Source organism: Pelophylax lessonae (assembly GCF_965119305.1).
Source record: "Pelophylax lessonae genome assembly, chromosome: 9".
Taxonomy (NCBI): Eukaryota; Metazoa; Chordata; class Amphibia; order Anura; family Ranidae; genus Pelophylax; species Pelophylax lessonae.
Window position 1 is genome coordinate 60,065,043 of NC_138776.1, and position 18,684 is coordinate 60,083,726.

The 18,684-nt window shown below is 47.3% G+C and overlaps 1 protein-coding gene across 2 annotated transcripts in view; it reads right to left on the reverse strand.

Annotated features, from left to right (window-relative positions):
- Nucleotides 1–18,684, reverse strand: part of EIF3A (eukaryotic translation initiation factor 3 subunit A) — a 33,641-nt gene that overhangs the window by 13,282 nt on the left and 1,675 nt on the right. For both annotated transcript variants that reach the window (XM_082269165.1, XM_082269164.1), the window contains exons 2-11: nucleotides 16,791–16,981; nucleotides 16,451–16,587; nucleotides 16,208–16,371; nucleotides 15,775–15,974; nucleotides 15,285–15,493; nucleotides 8,423–8,594; nucleotides 6,613–6,717; nucleotides 6,430–6,528; nucleotides 5,151–5,267; nucleotides 4,721–4,906 (exon numbers count right to left, since the gene is read on the reverse strand). In XM_082269165.1, the coding sequence (XP_082125291.1) occupies nucleotides 4,721–4,906; nucleotides 5,151–5,267; nucleotides 6,430–6,528; nucleotides 6,613–6,717; nucleotides 8,423–8,594; nucleotides 15,285–15,493; nucleotides 15,775–15,974; nucleotides 16,208–16,371; nucleotides 16,451–16,587; nucleotides 16,791–16,981 (1,580 nt within the window). The remainder of the gene's footprint in view (nucleotides 1–4,720; nucleotides 4,907–5,150; nucleotides 5,268–6,429; nucleotides 6,529–6,612; nucleotides 6,718–8,422; nucleotides 8,595–15,284; nucleotides 15,494–15,774; nucleotides 15,975–16,207; nucleotides 16,372–16,450; nucleotides 16,588–16,790; nucleotides 16,982–18,684) is intronic.

Genomic DNA, 18,684 nt, shown 5'->3' on the forward strand with positions numbered 1-18,684 from the left:
AATTTGGCGCAGAGTTCCCGGAAGTGATGTCATAACATCACTTTTGGGTTTTTACATGGAGACCCGATCAGAGCCGAATACGGCTTTGATCGGGTCTTCGGCGGCCGTGCAGGTAGGATGCCCGGGTCTCCCGGTGGGACAGGAGACCCGGACGAGCCGCGGAAGGCAGCGTGATGTCCCCTCCCGCTCCTTGTAATGACAGCTGAGCGGCTTCTTAGCCGCATCGGTTGTCATTACAAGACAGTCGACCATCAGCTATGGACGCCGGTACCGGGGTGATGCCTCTAGCTGCAGGCATCACCCCGGTACAAGCACTTTCCCAAAATATCAGGAACCTCAGGGGCCGATTCCGATATATCGGGGAAAGTGCATATCGGCCCCCGATAGATCAGTGTTGCCGATAATCGGTCGATCCCTAAAAGGATCCCACTGCAAGCGGAAGAACACACCAGGCATCAGATACCATCAACAGCACCCCCTCCCCTATACAATGGAGGAATGACATTTTGAGCATCAGATCTTGTCCAAGCCCCCATACAGCTAAGGAATGATATACTGGGCCAACTCAGGCATGCTACACCAGCCGTTACCCATAGCAACTAATGCAGTTCCTGGTTTCCATTTCCCAGAGAAGAAAATACTAAGGCCTAATAGGGCAAGCAATAAGGACTCTGCTTTCAGCATGTCCTGTTTTAGGATGCCCCATCACCCCAGTGCTTGGGGATCTGTAGCCTAATTTCAGCACATTTTGTAATGTTTACTTGTCGTTTTCAAGTGACACACTCAAGAATTCCTTTACTACTGTTCCATATTTTGTGTCATATATATGTGTTAATGCCGCTCTCTAATGGTCATCTGTACCCCAAGGAAAAACAATTATCTTGTCATTATTGATTGTGGATACAATGGGGTTGATTTACTAAAGGCAAATAGACTGCACATGCATTTGCTCCAGAGCTTAGTAAGAGGTGGTAAATCTTCACTTTGCAAAGAATACCCAACCACATGCAATAAATAAATAAAAGCAACAAGGCCAACAATAAATTCAAATTCAGGATATTAAAAAGTCAAATACAATTATTCATTATATATATATTTTTTTTTTAAACCTTCAATTTCGGGTTGCATCCTGAATTTTCAATTTTGATGCACCACTAGTACATTTGCCTTTGGTAAACCAACCTAAATGTATATGTTTTAGGGTGATTTCTTGGCTGGTCAGATTTGGGAGATCCCAGTCAAGTGCAGTCATTGTGCAGCACCACTAAGCCTGGTTGCCATATCTAATGAACCCATACCCCCCCCCCATGTAAACATAGGATTACACAGAACAAAAACTTAAGAGCTCATAAAATTAACCACTTCCCGACCACCCGCTGCTTATTTATTGTGGCAGAGTGGCTCTCCTGCGTAGATCTACGTCGGTCGCGTGCGGGAAGCTAGGGGGGCGAGAGCCCACTCGGTAGCGGGGAAGCCGATGCGTGTGTCAGGTAGCTCCGATTGCCGCCTGACACCCGTAGATCGTTCCCAGCTGAGAGAGGACGGTCAGCTGTTGTAAACACGGTCGACTGTTCTTCTCCCTGAAATGATCATAGAGTTCATGTGATCCTTCTATATAGGATCACGTCTCTATTGTCATCTCAGAAGCCACGCCCCCCCCTCCAGTTAGAATCACTCCCCTAGGGTCACATTTTCCTTGATCACCTATACTGTTAACCCCTTCCCTGCCAGTTTCATTATTAAAGTAACAGTGCATATTTTTAGCACTGATTACTGTAGTAATGTCACTTGTACCCCCAAAAGTGTCAGTTAGGGGTCCGATCTGTCCGCCGCAATGTCGCAGTCCCGCAAAAAAAAAAAAAAAAAACACACCGCAGATCACCGCCATTACTAGTTAAAAATAAAAAATACAAATCTTTCCCGTAGTTAGTAGACGCGATAACTTTTACGCAAACCAATCAAAATACGCTTATTGCGATTTTTTCTTACCAAAAATATGTAGCAGAAAAAAATTGGCCTAACATGTAAAATTTAGATTTTTACATTTTTTTTTTTTTGGAGAATGTTATAAAGCAGAATGTGAAAAATATATTTTTTTTTTTCAAAATTGTCACCATTTTTTTTGTTTATAGGGGGGGATATAAAATTCTCTCGAGATGGTACCGCGTACCTTACTTGCTCCATAAAATGGATAGCAATGCCTCGGTATTGTGCTGGCATTGCAATCAAGCGGTAGGTACGATGGCTCATATTCTGGATGGATGTGACAGATACCATCAAACATCTGACATCGGTGGACCTAAGTGGGAATCCAGCGGCGTGACTCTTGCACCTGACGGGGAAACCCTTCCAGAAATACAAAAATTCTCACTATACACCTGGTGAATGCTGCTAGAGTTTGCATTCTTTCACTCTGGAGGCAGTCACAGCCCCCAACTAATGTCCTGTGGTACGCTAAAATCAATTAAATCTTACACATAGTGGAACTAACCGCCACCCTGAACAATGAGGAAGTCACCAGGGAGTGTTGGAGGCCATGGAGATATTTTACCTGTACAGATGGTTACCTGCAGACTGAGGCCCAATCTGCGCCGCCTGCTGGTCAAACCTCCTGTCGGTTGTTTCTTGGTCTGGGGTTAGTTGCCCGTTGCTGGCTCTCTGGAGGACGATCACCCCGATTTCCTGTGCGTCCTCCCTATCATTTTCTTACCCTTTTCTGAATTCCTTTTTGCTTCTGACTGCCCAATCCATCTTCTCTTTTTAATCTGGCTACTTCTTTCTCAGAGGAAATCTCTGATGCTTGATTTTGCAGTAATTAATGTGATACGGTTTGTTCTTTTTATCCTTGAGTTATAACCAGGAAATAGTTTGTACCTCTCTACTAGCCTTCCTAAGTCCTCTGTGCACACTTGACAAGTCTAGATTATCAACATATGGCAAGCCTCATCAGTCCTACGATGATTATTCACTGGCTACGAGGCCACAGTTGAAGCCTTGGTTTGCCATTTTTTCCTTCAGTTTTGTTTTTTTCTCTATAATGCTGAATTGTTTTACATCCTGATGCTCTACAGTTTCCTTTACATAAGATGATTGATTGTAACCATGACAAGTTAGTAGTGGTCTTAGATGAGTAGTTTATGGCTATGGTCATACACGTTCCTGTTCAATCTTTTGCACCCGATTGTAGCCATCAAAAATGGAATTTAAAAAAAGAAAAAAAAAAAAAAAATATATATATATATATATATATATATATATATATATATATATATATATATATATATATATATATATATATATATAGGATGGGAATGAAGGCTGCAAAAAAATGATTGCGTGGCTATCATGCTGACCCAAAAGCTTCAAAACTTCATAAACCACTACCTTGGGAATACATATACAGAGCTTTGTCACTCCTCTGACTTCAATAACTACACGATTGCCCCAGATCATTTTCCTACTGAAAACAGCCAGACAAATGGCATTTTCAGAAGGTTTTAAGAGGAAGTAAACCCTCCTCTGACACTTTTACCTATAGGTAAGCCTATGATAAGGCTTACCTATAGGTACTGTAAATATCTCCTAAACATGCACCGTTTAGGAGATATTTACCTTACATGCAGCCAGTGACGTCACTGGCGCATGCGCTCTGAAGGAACGGCCGCTGGTGCTGTTCCTTGAAAGCCCCGTGCCGTGACCGTCGGCTCCCGCGCGGGAGTGACGTCACCGCGGCTCCGGCCAATCAGATGGCCGGATGCCGCGATCCCGGAAGATGGGCGACTGGACATGTCGCCCGTCAGAGGTGAGGGACGGCACGGCGGGGGCTCGTTCTAAGGTAAGTATTTCATAATGAGCTAGTATGCGATGCATACTAGCTCATTATGTGTTTCTCTTTCAGCTTGTAAAAAAAAAAAAAAATATCGAACTGAGTTTACAACCTCTAAGTATTGGCAGCCCCCATATTTTTGATATTAAGTGCCAGTTCACATTCTTGTGGCTGCGGCGATCGCATGTAATATCGAAGCGCACTGCTCCTTCATTACATGCGATTGGCTGTGCGGTGCGAATTCAGCCATACACTTTGTATGGCTAAATTCGCACAGCACCCGCACCAAAGTCGCACAGGGCCCTTTTTTTCAGCCGCATCAGGATCGGATCGCACAGTGGTTCACACTTGTGCGATCCGATCCTGTGCGAACTGTAAAGATCGCACTGCGATATGCGATCAAACTGGTGGCGTCGTTAACATTTCATTGACACCCCCAGCATATCGCATATGGCAGTGTGAACTGCCAGGGGTGCGTTTGCGATGCGGGAACAGGCTGCGAATTTGCAGCCTTCCCGCATCGCATAAGTATGACCCGGCACCTACAGTTACCTACTCTATTCTGCAACATTTCAGAGATCAGTCATCTCCATAAAAAAAATAAAAACACACACACAACAAACCTGACTGTTTAGTGTAGAAAAGCAACTATTAAAATGCAGTCTTTTCAAAGCTGCAGGTTTGTACAATGTTCTCTGTACAGCAAGCTCCCAGACCTGGTTTATTGTGGCCCACCAGCTTCAGGGACAGTACCATAGCAGACCCGAATTAGGGAAAACGTGCATGAAATTGGAGCACGTCCTACTACAAATTAGCTTCATCCAACCCACTAGGAATATTGATGGTCAACAAGGAAGTGAGAAAGCCAATAACAAGTCTAGACTATGCACTCACCAAGATATGGGCAGGCTTAATGGCGGATACTGCTTTGGATAACACAGAGGACATGGCCGTCAGTTGGTTCCGAATATGCTCAGAGGGCATGTTCTGCAGGTAAGGTCCAACAGGAGCATCCTCCCGAGCAGAATAATTCAGGTCTGAGCCAAAGCTCAGCGTACGTGATGAGTGATCTATCCGGACCTGTGGAGAGACACCGTGAATACAAAGAGCATCCTGTATGGTAAAGGCCGACAGGAGGCCAAAGGTCAGCCATGTATGAAAGTGACTGGCACTGCAACTACAGCCAGTTACACTGCTAATTAACTTTCACATTTATCTCGCACACCAGAAATAGCGGCACTCGGCTGGGTGCACTGAATGCGCCAATGAGATGTGCCTGGAAAACACCACAACACACAATAAGAGGATAATGCTGGAGGCTCACCTGAAGGTCACAGTGACGAGCAGCATCAACAATGGCTCTTTCCAGCATAAAGGCATCAACGAAAGGGATCAGCGTGGTAAGACGAGAGAACTCGATACTCTGATATATCTGAGCCACCTGGAAATAGAAAGTAAGCCATTAGTTGTGGCCCTCAGGAGCAGGAAAACTCCAAGGCTACAGATGCTCCAAGCTGTATATTTTATACAGAAGAGCAGATATCAGTCAGATACAAAATAATAGCCAAGAATTTCCTGATCAGGGTTCCGGTTCATAGGTAGCTAAGGGTTCTTGAGCTTATCTTGACACCAAGATATTAACCACTAACTCCCAATGATCTTTTTAGCTATATGCAAGGAAAACATTCTTCCCAGTGGCCACCAATTAAAGCGGAGTTCCAGCCATTTCACTCACCTGTCCAACGGTCCAGCGATGCGGCCACCCGAAGCCTCGATCCTCTCCCTCGGCATCACTGCTGTGGGCACCCGGCTGTGACAGATTGCGGCTTCACAGCTGGGTACCCACTGCGCATGCACGAGTCGCGCTGCGCGTCTTGATTGGCCGGCAATCTTCTGGGACCTTTGACGTGTCCCAGAAGATTGCAGGGAGGGAGGGGGAGAGGAGAACTTCCGTTCAGGGCGCCGCGGCGCTCCGAGCGGAAGTGGGAGCGGGTACCTGTCAAAACCAAGTACCCGCTCCCCCCCCAAAAAAAATGACATGCCAAATGTGGCATGTCAGGGGGGTTAGAATACATAAAGCGGAAGTTCCATTTTTGGGTGGAACTCCGCTTTAAGAAGCATTCTACCTACTGACCATTATTCTAATGCATTATGAGCTGTAGTACAACCTAATAGTCATTAGCAGGGCTTCCCTATTAGGTATTATATGGATTCCTCCAAGTTAAAGCAGAACTTCAGCCAAAGGGGGGGTGGGGGGTGCCACTTCAAGTCTCGCCCCACCCCCTTTCTCTTCCATATTTGGCATATTTTTTTTGGGGGGGGGGGGGGGTCTTCTAGGCGATCTGAGTCGAAGTTCTCCACTCCTCTCCCCGCAGTCTTCTGGTACACATCAAAGCATAGCCGGCTGCCCAGGGTTAGGATGCCAATGCTGGGAACTCGAAAGCTAGCACAGAACTAGACCAGGAGAGGATCGTGCTGGATACTTTGCTGAATTTTATTAAAAAGGACACTTGCTTGTCAGCTAAAGTATTTGTCGCTGCTGGCTTATTTTTTTCCCCCCAGACTGGACAACCACTTTAAAAAGTTGAGAAAGGCTAGAATACCTGCTGCAGCAGACGAAGAATGGTGTTGTTTTGTAGTTGCAGAACATACTGCTGAAGTTCTGGCTCCTTCTCGGCCTGTTCCCTCACCCAGTCCAGGACCTGTTTATGGATAGAAGTTAACAGTCAGCATATAAAGACAACACAGCCAGAAACACAAGACAAAACACTTTCTGACGTCTCTACCTTAGTAACTCGGGAACAAAGCTTCAGAGGGTGAAACTCCATCTCCAGCCAGTTGTAAAGCTCCTTCACCTCTGGAACCACATATTGGAGCACATTAAACCGGACCTAAGACAAAAAAGCCATCAGACCAACGATCAACATTCTCTCCAAACCAGGAGAATAAAATCCACCCGTTTCCAGTTCCATTCATCCATAATTCAAACAGAGTTGCTGCTGCCACTCTGAACGCAAACTACACATTACTAAAATCCCAGACACTATCCCCAATACACGCTGTTAAAAGGATAAGTTCACTTTAAAAAGGATAAAAAAAATAAAAAAGGCACTTTTTTTTGCAAGCAAAAAAAAAAAAAAATTATGTTCATTAATGGACACAGCTCCTGATCTCCATAACCATTGGGTATACTGCCCTCTGGAGCCTGCAAAACCTTGCGGCCAAAAAAAGTACCCGCATATGCCAACATATCCACTTTATAAAACTTTGTGAAAGTGTGTACCGACGACCAGGTGGCCGCCTTGCAAACCTGCTTCACTGATGCCTTATGACGTAAGGCCCAGGAGGCACCAAGCGCCCAAGTAGAGCGCACCTTGACAGGAGAGGAGGAACCTGACCCCTGATGGAATAGGCCTGAATAACCGTCTGTCTGATGCATCTGGAAATGGTCGATGAGGAAGCGGCCAACCCTTTCTGAGGGCCTATCTGTGAGCACAAATAGTGCGAGTCTGACTTCCTAAAAAGACTCTGTAGCTGCCAGGTACTTCCAAATTGCCCGGACCACTTTCAAGGCAATTTCCGTCGGGAAATAAGGGACTCCTCATAGGGGTAATGCTTTTTGCTAGCCCGTCACCCGAAAGCCACCTCCACCCAGGACCACTGTCAGTGCATCGATGGATGGTTGGGACCCGGAGGGCCCTGCAGCTTGAGCGAGGGGATCAGGTGGGGAGATGTGCTCCAAAGACTCCAAGAGACACCAGGGGGACCCCACAAAAAGTGTAAACACTGCAAAGGGACAACCCCCCACAACACTCAAAACTACCCAAGCGCTCAACAGCGCCCTAGTAGTTCATTGAGAACTACAAGCCAACAGCCACAAAGGGTGTCGGTACTTGAAGTTCATTGATTCACAGAGATCAGTAAATAAATGACAGGGCCATGCGGGGCTCTGCTCTTTTAAAATAGTGACAGCAGGTACGGGGAGAAGATCCCTGGTCTGTTGTCAAAGGGAACGCGAGGCTAGGCTGCAGGATCAGAAACATGTTCCACCCTAAAAAACAAGTCCTCCTGTTGTCATCCTGCTCCCAAAGGTGAACTTATCCTTAACAGTGATACTAAAGCGAACATTTGCATTCCTTGCATTAGAGTAAAAAAATTTTTCTATTTCTCTACCCCCTCTCCTCTGTATAAAGAGGGAAGACTAGATCCAGCGCTGTGCATGGCTGCCTCTGGCTCCAGCTACTATCAATCAAATGCAATTAGGAAGAAAGTGGGGGCAGGGCTAAGTCCCACTGTGTAAATCTATGGAGCTTGGGAGCGCGCAGACACTGTGTGCACCTCCATAGTAAGCGGCTCCGAAGGAGAAGCAGCCAAGATGATTAGGATCGGGGGCGCTATGTGCAATATCACAGCACAGAGAAGGTGAGAAGAACATGTTTGGTATTTTACCAAAAAAAATTTGACTTTAGTAACACTTTGCCGGCTGCAGGATCTGTTTACAGTATTCTGAAAACCTCCATTTTAGACATTAAGGTGCACATCTAATTGTAAACAAGTTGGAAGCAAACCATCTCTATGGGCCCTCAACCAGCTCACCATGTCATTAATAAGGCCGACTCGATTGGGTGGTGATTGCAACCCCAGCAAGGTGGCCAAGCGTCTCTGCTTCTCCACAATAATGCCATCCATGTCCAGGAGGCGCGCAATATCTGTGCGTTCCGGGGTTATGGGAATGGAAAGCGTGGCCAATAGGACTCTGGTGGACATCCTGAAAAGACAGAACAGAGGAGGTAAGTTGCAGCACTATATTTAGATGTTGGAAGAGGAGGACTAATGAGAACATGGTAGCATACAGGGAGGCGAGAGAACAGCTCAAAAAGATAGAGTAGAAAATGGCAAAAGCCAGTAAGACCAAGCAAGGGAAAGGTTGGTAGAATAGGCACAGGAAACATACAACCATTTTTCATGATTAGTGTTATTACTGCCCTGAAGCTATTTTTTTTATATTCAGTTAGCCTCACTTGCTTTCACATATACTGAGCTATTTTCTTCCTAGGTAGATCCATACGGTAGAAGATCTACTAGAAAAATTGGATTTTTGACTTACCGTAAAATCCATTTCTATGATGTTAATTGACGGACACAGCTCCTGATCTTCTTAACCATTGGGTTATACTGCCTCCTACAGGACGACACTAGGCAGAAAAAAAAAAAAAATCTAGCTACGCCTATGGGCAGTCCCAGGGGGTATACTCCCCCTCTCTGCTATAGGTACTCAGTTTAGTTACAAGCAGTGTCAGAAAGAATTACAACTTCACAGAGTTGTAGGTGCTGTGTCCATCAATGAACATCAGAGAAATAGATTTTACGGTAAGTCAAAAATCCCATTTTCTCTTTCGTTCATTGACAGACACAGCTCCTGATCTTAACCATTGGGACGACCCAAAGCAGTGTTAAACATGAGGGGTGGGAGCAGCGAAAAATTCAAGGCTAAACTATAGCTAACCAGGTAAACCGAAGCTTAACAGAAACTGGAGCCCAACTGAAAAGAACAATACACCCTCAAAGAGGACCAGGTCCTCTGAACAGCAGCCTGCAAAACGCTGCGTCCAAAGGAAGCATCCGCAGATGCCAACACATCCACTTTATAGAACTTTGTAAAGTGTGCACCGATCAGGTGGCCACCTTGCAATCCACTCGGTTAGAGTTTGCGACACCAGTGCAATGGTAAATACCGGCCTAAATGCCAAACCAGCCACAGTGTACATATTGCGGGTCACAGCCTCCGCCTTCCTGTCAGCCAGGCCATTAAAAGCTGGGGACTCTTGAACCAGAATCATGGTTGCCTTGTTTAATCTAGAGACCGGAGGGTCCACCACCTGTGGAACAGTCCACTTTTTAAGAAGGGACTCCACCATAGGGGTACTGCATAGCAAATCACTTAGGGACCACAAGGGGACGTTTTGGCCATTCCCACTCTTTAGCGACAATTCTGTCAAAATAGGCAGAGAAAGGAAACACATTTGCTGCTCCGAGTGGCTTAGTCCTCCATTTTTAGGGTCTCACGCACAGATACAAGCAGTGCTTCCACCAGCGCCTTTTCGCGTGCGGCTACAGGAGTGGAGGATTCATTCTCACTATCTGAGAACTCAGGGCATGTGGTGGCAGACCCAGCAGGGTGACCCATGTCTGCAGCGGCAGTATCAGATTCAGGATCTGATGAGACAGAGGAGGCAGGAGAACGTGGGGGGCGCTTTTTGCTAGCCATCATCCAAAAACCACCTCCACCGGGACACAATGAACGCTAGGACCGCCGTCAGTGCATCTATGGATGGTTGGGACCTGGAGGGCCCTGCAGCCTCTTGGGGGGGGGGGGGGGGGGAGAGAGAACAGGTGGGGAAATGTGTTCCAAAGACTCCATGAGTCAATAGGTGTAAAAACATTTAGATTAGAAGAGATACAGAATAGGGTTTTAAAGGTGCCAAGACAGTATATATAAAAAAAAAAAAAAAAAAACCACAAACCTTTCGTTTTGATACAAAATATTATAACAAAATATTAAAAGCCATAATTAAAAAAGCTTTTACATGTTTTCCAAGAAGAAAATCCAGTATATTCTGGACATGTTTCGCTATATAGAGATAGCTTCAGGTGATATATTTCTGGATATTGCTCATGTAAACTGGCAAAAAACAGTAACATACAATTAGTCATTACACAATCTTAAAAAAATGAATTATATATACACAGTACAGACCAAAAGTTTGGACACCTTCTCATTCAAGAGTTTTCTTTATTTTCATGACTATGAAAATTGTAGAGTCACACTTCAAGAGGTAGTCACCTGAAATGGTCTTTCAACAGTCTTGAAGGAGTTCCCAGAGATTCTCAGCACTTGTTGGCCCTTTTGCCTTCACTCTGCGGTCCAGCTCACCCCAAACCATCTCGATTGGGTTCAGGTCGGGTGACTGTGGAGGCCAGGTCATCTGGCGCAGCACCCCATCACTCTCCTTCTTGGTCAAATAGCCCTTACACAGCCTGGAGGTGTGTTTGGGGTCATTGTCCTGTTGAAAAATAAATGATGGTCTGTAGCGGAATGGACACTGAGGGTGTGGTTTGTGTTGAGAGAGTGAGAACTCTTTCACTTGGGACTATCATATTTGTGAGCAGTGTCCCTCGGAGATGTGTGGGGATGTATTGCAGATGGCTAGAAAATGGTAGAAGTGTTTCATAGACCCATGTCAGTGGGGTTTGTTACTGTGAATACCTGCATTCCATTGTCCTATTGTTCCTGTCTGCCTTGTAAGCATATTATGGGATGTGTGTTTGTGTGGAATGGTTCGAAGAGGGAGGGGTTTTGGCAGAGTGTAGATCTCTTGTGTTTTCAATAAACATTCATTCTAGTTTGACTCCCAGAACTGTGTCGTCCAGTTACTGGGGGGGAATTTGCCATGGATATTGTAGTACTTCCTCAGCTTCAAGGATTATACAGCGGAGATACCTAGGCTGGGTATTAGAGCTCCGTTACATGGTCCAACAAAACGCAAACCGGATGGAATAGCATGCCGCTGCAAGATGCTGTGGTAGCCATGCTGGTTCAGTATGCCTTCAATTTTGAATAAATCCCCAACAGCGTCACCAGCAAAGCCCCCCCACACCATCACACCTCCTCCTCCATGCTTCACGGTGGGAACCAGGCATGTAGAGTCCATCCGTTAACCTTTTCTGCGTCGCACAAAGACACGGTGGTTGGAACCAAAGATCTCAAGTTTGGACTCATCAGACCAAAGCACAGATTTCCACTGGTCTAATGTCCATTCCGTGTGTTCTTTAGCCCAAACAAGTCTCTTCTGCTTGTTGCCTTTTTTTAGCAGTGGTTTCCTAGCAGATATTCTACCATGAAGGCCTGATTCACACAGTCTCCTCTTAACAGTTGTTCTAGAGATGTGTCTGCTGCTAGAACTCCGTGTGCCATTGACCTGGTCTCTAATCTGAGCTGCTGTTAACCTGCGATTTCTGAGGCTGGTGACTCGGATGAACTTATCCTCCGCAGCAGAGGTGATTCCTGGTCTTCCTTTCCTGGGGCGGTTCGCATGTGAGCCAGTTTCTTTGTAGCGCTTGATGGTTTTTGTGACTGTACTTGGGGACACTTTCAAAGTTTTCCCAATTTTTCGGACCGACTGACCTTTATTTCTTAAGGTAATGATGGCCACTCGTTTTCCTGTACTTAGCTGCTTTTTTCTTGCCATAATACAAATTCTAACAGTCTATTCAGTAGGACTATCAGCTGTGTATCCACCTGACTTCCGCACAACACAACTGATGGTCCCAACCCCATTTATAAGGCAAGAAATCACACTTAATAAACCTGACAGGGCACACAAGTGAAAACCATTTCAGGTGACTACCTCTTGAAAGTGTGACTCTACAATTTTCATAGTCATGAAAATAAAGAAAACTCTTTGAATGAGAAGGTGTGTCCAAACTTGTGGTCTGTACTATATATATATATATATATATATATATATATATATATATCACTATAATGCTCACATACGTAGGTTGGCAGTGAAGATAAACAGTCTTGCTTTATCAATGAAGGATGTATCAAAAAAAAAAAAAAAAATGGATGAACTTAAAACTACAATGGAGACACTTGGGCCTTATTTATAAGGGTGCTTACGGGCAGACATTAGTGTACCAAAAGGACAGTAAAGCTCAGAGATACCTGTGGGAGGACATAATAAAGGACTTCTGTAAATTATTTAGGACTAGTGACAACTTTATGCCTTTACAAAAGGTAAATATAAAGTACAAATGTACCTAAGGTCACATCTAATGAAGCCATCAGACTGGACAAAGTGGTTTAACCTCCTCCCGCCCGCGCTATAGCCAAAAGACGGCTACAGCGCGGGCTCTAATTTCCGGAAGGCTGTCTTTATACGGCCTCCCAGTAACAGGCTCCTGCGAGCGTGCATCGGGGAAATCTGTGTCAGCCGTGTCCCTTGGACATAGCCAATCACAGATCGTGGTGAATGGCCAATCACAGCAGCCATTTACCATGCGATCGGAACGTGCAATGAGAGATGATCTCAAATGTAAACATACGAGATCATCTCTCATCGCCAGCTCTCCTTCCTCACACAGAGACTGCGTGTGAGGAAGAGGAGATCCGATCAGACACAGAGAAATGTAATCAGGAGGGGAAAAAAATGCCATAACTGCCCACAGTGCCCGCCATCAGTGCCCACAATCAGTGCCCATAGTGCTGCCAGTCAGTGCCCATCAGTGCCTGCTCATCTAGGCACTGATGGGCACTGAGTGTGGGCACTGACGGTGCCGCCCATCAGTTCCACCCGTCAGTGTCCATCAGTGCCGCCTCAGTGCCCAGCAGTGCCACCTCTCAGTGCCCAGCAGTGCGGCATATTAGTACCTCCTCATCAGTGCCACCTCATCAGTGCAGCCTATCAGTGCCCATCAGTGCCGCCTCATCAGCACACATCAGTGGAGAAAAATTTTTTTTCAAAATTTACTCAGAAAATAAGAAAAACTTTTTTTTTCTTCAAAATTTTCTGTCTTTTTTCTTTTTTTTTTTGTAAGAAATAAAAACCCAGAGGTGATTAAATACCACCAAAAGAAAGCTCCATTTGTGTGAAAAAAATGATAAAAATTTCATATGGGTACAGTGTAGCATGACCGCGCAATTGTCATTCAAAGTGTGAGAGTGCTGAAAGCTGAAAATTGGCCTGGGCAGGAAGGGGGTAAAAGTGCCCTGTAGGCAAGTGGTTAAAAACACTGCTAAAGGGAAACCCCCCCCCCCCCCCACCGCTCCGGCAGCACCACTTGGTTGCCAGTAACAAAGCACTTAATCAAGAGGGAGAGAACCCCACCAGAATCCCCACCTAGCAGAAACAGGCACCTGCAGCCACCAGGATAATCTGCACTCCACGTGCGGCAATGAGGAAGTGAGAAGATCCAGGGGATGAGGAGGGTCTCCCACCACCATAGGGCTCCATTGTCATGGCCGTCGCTATTTTCAATGGCAAACCACTGCTAAATGGCCACCAGACTATACAAATATGGCCACCGTGCATTGAGCACACAGGCTACAGCAAAACGGCACCACACGGCTCCCAGGAGGGATTCCTAGGCCTCGGAAAACGAGACAGGTAGGCCCCCCCACAGCCGATTTCCGGCAGCGTAGCCCCTGCCCTAATCGCCAGCACCCTGCCCTCACCCCAGGTGGTGGACCAGGCCACCCCTCAACCCCAGCGCAAGTGGAAGGGGGGGGGGGGGGTGTTTGAGATGGCCCACAGGGACCACCATGAGGGGGGGTGGCTAAGGGGAAGGAGGGGAACCCTGGCGTCCGACCGTCCTAAGAAGGGACCCATGTCCACCCCAAAATTCTTTCAGGGGGGGGACAGTTACTTACCATACCAGGAACCAAGCGGGCACCGCTCCAGACAGAACCTCCTCTCCATCGAAATGAGGAGGCCGTCAGCCAGGAGGAACGCTGTGACTCGGGCCGAGACCCCGGTCATACAAGACCTCACGAGGCTTTTAACTCGCAGGCCAGCCCCCATCCAGTGGGGCTATGCCATTGCCGACCTAGCGCGGAGTTGAGGTCTGCGCGTGCTCGCAGGCCAGACTGGGGTGACCACTGAAACCAGGTTATCCATCTGTCAGCCAGTCCGGCGGTTTATTGTAGATCTCACAGGAAAACACCAGGAAAAAAAACTATCTAAAGAAAAAAATGCCAAGACCAGAGATCCCAGCAAGAAACGAGGTCCTGACTAGGCAGAAAAAAAAACTGTGTAACTATAGCAGAGAGAGGGAGTATACCCCCTCGGACTGCCCATAAGCGTAGCCAGACTGTTTACTACCTAGTGTCCTACTCCCGTAGGGGGCAGTATAACACAATGGCTAAGAAGATCAGGAGCCATGTCCGTCAATGAACAAAAGAAATATTGCTGAATACACTCTTCCTCCCAGAGGTGGCTACACTACTTTGCAGGGTATCCCTGGAGCCTAGTGTAGCCACCAGTACATGTGAGCGCTCCAAACAGGGACTACAGCTGAACAGCAAGTCCACTGTCTGTACAGCATATCTTTGTCCCCAGACTGCTCACAGGCCACTCGAAATGATAGGAGCAATTGCCAAGCAATCCAGGAGGGAGAACTTTGTGATTACTGTAGTGTGATGTGCCTGCCAGTAGACCCACCACCACGTCATATCTGCCTTTATAGACTGCCCACCAGCCAATACACAAATATGGAGTCCCAGATCCAGGTCTCATGGCAGTACATGTCGGAAGGTGACTGACAGTGTCAAGCACCACAGAAGCTGCACTGCTAATTTCCTTCCACTTTAATGTGGCACATGAGAAATATCCAAACTCCCACAGAGAGAGAGGAAGACAATGACATGTGCCGCACAACATAGGATGACCTCACCAACCTCTGCATCTCCTCCTGCGTCAGATTCTTCCTCATCTCTCTGGACAGATGGTAAAGGCGATGTAAGGTGGAGGCATGGAACAAGGCATTCCCCGACTTCCAGAACACCGTGGAGACCTTGTTGTAGTAATTTGCCATCAGCTGAGGCTTCGGTGGCTTCTTAGACAAGGCGAACAGACCATGAATGTCCTCAACAGCTTTAAAGGCTTCCTTCAAAGGGGAAAAAAATAAAACATTCAGATAAGGAGACAGCCATGAGTAGCATGAAGATTTGAAGGTTGTAGGGCAGTGGTCCTCAACCCTGGCCTACAGGACCCACTAACAGGCCAGATTTTCAAGATAACTGAAATACATCCCAGGTGATATTTGCTGCTCAGTGATTGCAGTATTCTAGTCTGCATCTCCCCAAGATAATACCTAAAATCTGGCCTGTTAGTGGGCCCTGTAGGCCAGGGTTGAGGACCACTGTTGTAGGGGAACCTCAAACACACCTGCCAGAGCTCCATGCTGATGGCGCTGTCCAGCTGGACCAGCCGGGTCTCCAGGTGCATGGACTGACTTTCTGGATTGTTCAGATTAATGGCAGTGCTCTGATTGTGATGGCGCTGGATCTGACCCAAATGCATCCTCAAATTGTCACAGAGCTTCCGAAACTCAGCCTTCCTGGTGTACAGCAGGCAGAACTTGAAGGCTGCAAACAAACCAAACAGTCAGGTCATAAAAGAATGTCACCAGAACACCAGATAGACGCAGGGGTCTTCAAACTATGGCCCTCCAGCTGTTCAGGAACTACAATTCCCATCATGCCTGTGCATGTCAGAGTTTTACAATGCCTCATGGGATGTGTAGTTCCGCAACAGCTGGAGGGCCGTAGTTTGAGGATCCCTGAGATAAGAGGATAAGGACCTCCAGAGAACCACTCACCTTGCTGGGCGATGTCGTGATACAGACGCTCCACCTTGGAGTTGTTTCGTAGAAGATCCAGACATTGTCTGTAGGATTCCCAGAGAAACTTTACCCATGGTGTTAGAAGCAGCCGGTCGGTTCGATCTTGAGTGTCTTCCCCACTCACTGCACTCAGGAGGACACTGCAAATACAGAAGACGTGAGTTCACCTTCTAGAACAAATCAGGAGATGATCCATTCAATTGCACCTTCCTGCCATACCTTTCCGGAGTCTGAATGTTATCCAGATCCTCAATATCCAAAACCATCTGCTGGGAGGACTCCTTAGCGGCCTCAGTTCTTTCCTCTGCCAACTTCAGGTAGGCTCGAACCACATCTTCCAGAGACTTGATGTTAACCTATCCGACAACAAGACAGAATTTAGAGCTCTGGCATACGCTGCAGTGCTGTGCAGAGAACACTGAGCCAGTCACATCAGTTTATGCACCAGAGGAGCTTACATTTCAATGCCCCCACCACAGTCACACACATAGTCCACGCGTGTCTGGCAGGAGAGCCACGTGTTGATCCCTCCCAGGCCATGATTGGCTGGTGCCCTCACCTGCTGGCAGATGTTCTTGTACTGGTATAGACCCTCCTTGGCCAGGTGGCTCTTGCGGAGGTCCACACAAAGCTCCAGGTACTTCAGCATGATTGGCTCGTGGATCTTCTGCCATGTTCGGTGCTTTTTACTCTTTATCACGTCGTACAAAACGTCCAACGCCGGCTGCTTCTTCCCGACTTCAAGGAACTCTGTGGAGACACACATTTAGGGTCAGAGAGCCCATGGGACACCCCTCCCTTGTGTGTTCCCTGTACCCCAATCTACCCTCCCCACATGTGCCCCCCTATACTACATCATCAACTCCATGTGTCCCCGGTACCCCACCAGCCCCCTTCCCTGCATATCTACTACCCCCCCCAGTTGTGTCTCCTTTACTTCATATGCTCTCCCCATGGATGTTCCCTAATCTACCTCCCCCCAATGTGTCCCCTGTACCTCAACCCACTGCTCCCCATATTTCTACTGTTCCTTATCCCCTGTACTCCCATCTACTGCCCCCACATGTGTCCCCTGTACTCCTATTACTGTCTCTCAACGTTTTCTCGTCCCACTTGTGTACTCTGTACCCCCATATATTGTCCCCATGTGTCCCTGTACTCCACCTACCTGTACCCCATCTCCCATTGTCCTTCCCATGTATACCCCCCCATGTGTCCCCTGTGCCCCATCCACTGTCCTCCCCAATATGTGTCCCCTGTGCTGTGCCCCATACTCTTATCTACTGAACCCACCTTCCACGTGTCCTCTGTAGTACGTCAATTGTCCCCTGTACCCCATATACTTTCCCCTATAGTACACTCATGTGTCCCTGTACTCCACCTACCTGTCATCTGTACTCCATCTATCCCCCATTATGAGTCCCCTGTGCTGTGCCCCATCCACTGCCCCCTACCCATGTGTGTCCCCCTGTACCCCACCCACTGCCCCCCAATAGTTCTCCCGACCCTTACTCACTGCCCCATGTGTACTTCGTAACCCCCTCCCCCCCCAAAATCTATATTCACCAAGTATTCGTGGTCTCCATCTACCGTTCCCCCATGTGTTCCCTATATGGCATTTATTGCACCCCCATTGTTTTAGTGTCAGTACCCCCTTTATCTACTGCCACCTGTACCCCAACAAATGACCACAATATACTGTCTCCTACATATGTTTTTTTCTGTACCTGATCTACAGTCTCCTCACCCCCCCCCCCCCAAATGTGTCCCTTTACTCCATCTACTGTTCCCTCAAGGTGTCCCCTGTACCCCATGGTTGCCTTCTACTGTCTGTCCCTCATATGCCCCTGTCACCTGTATACCATCTACCCCCCGTGTCCTATCTGTCACCTGTACCACATCCACTGCTAACCCATATGTCCCTGTCATCCATCTACTGCCCCCCATATGTCCCTGTCACCTGTACACCATCTACTGCCCCCATATGTCCCCGTCACCTGTACACCATCTACTGCCCCCATATGTCCCCGTCACCTGTACACCATCTACTGCCCCCATATGTCCCTGTCACCTGTACACCATTTACTGCCCCCCATATATCCCTGTCACTTGTACCCCATCTACTGCCCCCCCAAAATGTCCATGTCACCTGTACCCCATCTACTGCCCCCTCCATATATCCCTGTCCCTTGTATCCCGTCTACTGCCACCTTTACCCAATATGTCCCTGTCACCTGTACCTCCATCTATTGCCCACCCTCATATGTCCTTGTCCCCCCATCTACTGCACCCCCAAATGTCCCTGTCACCTGTACCCCATCTATTGCCCACCCCATATGTCCGTCACCTGTACCCCCATCTATTGCCCACCCCATATGTGTCTCCTGTACACCATCTATTGCCCACCATATGTCCCTGTCACCTGTACCCCATACCTCATCTACTGCCCACCA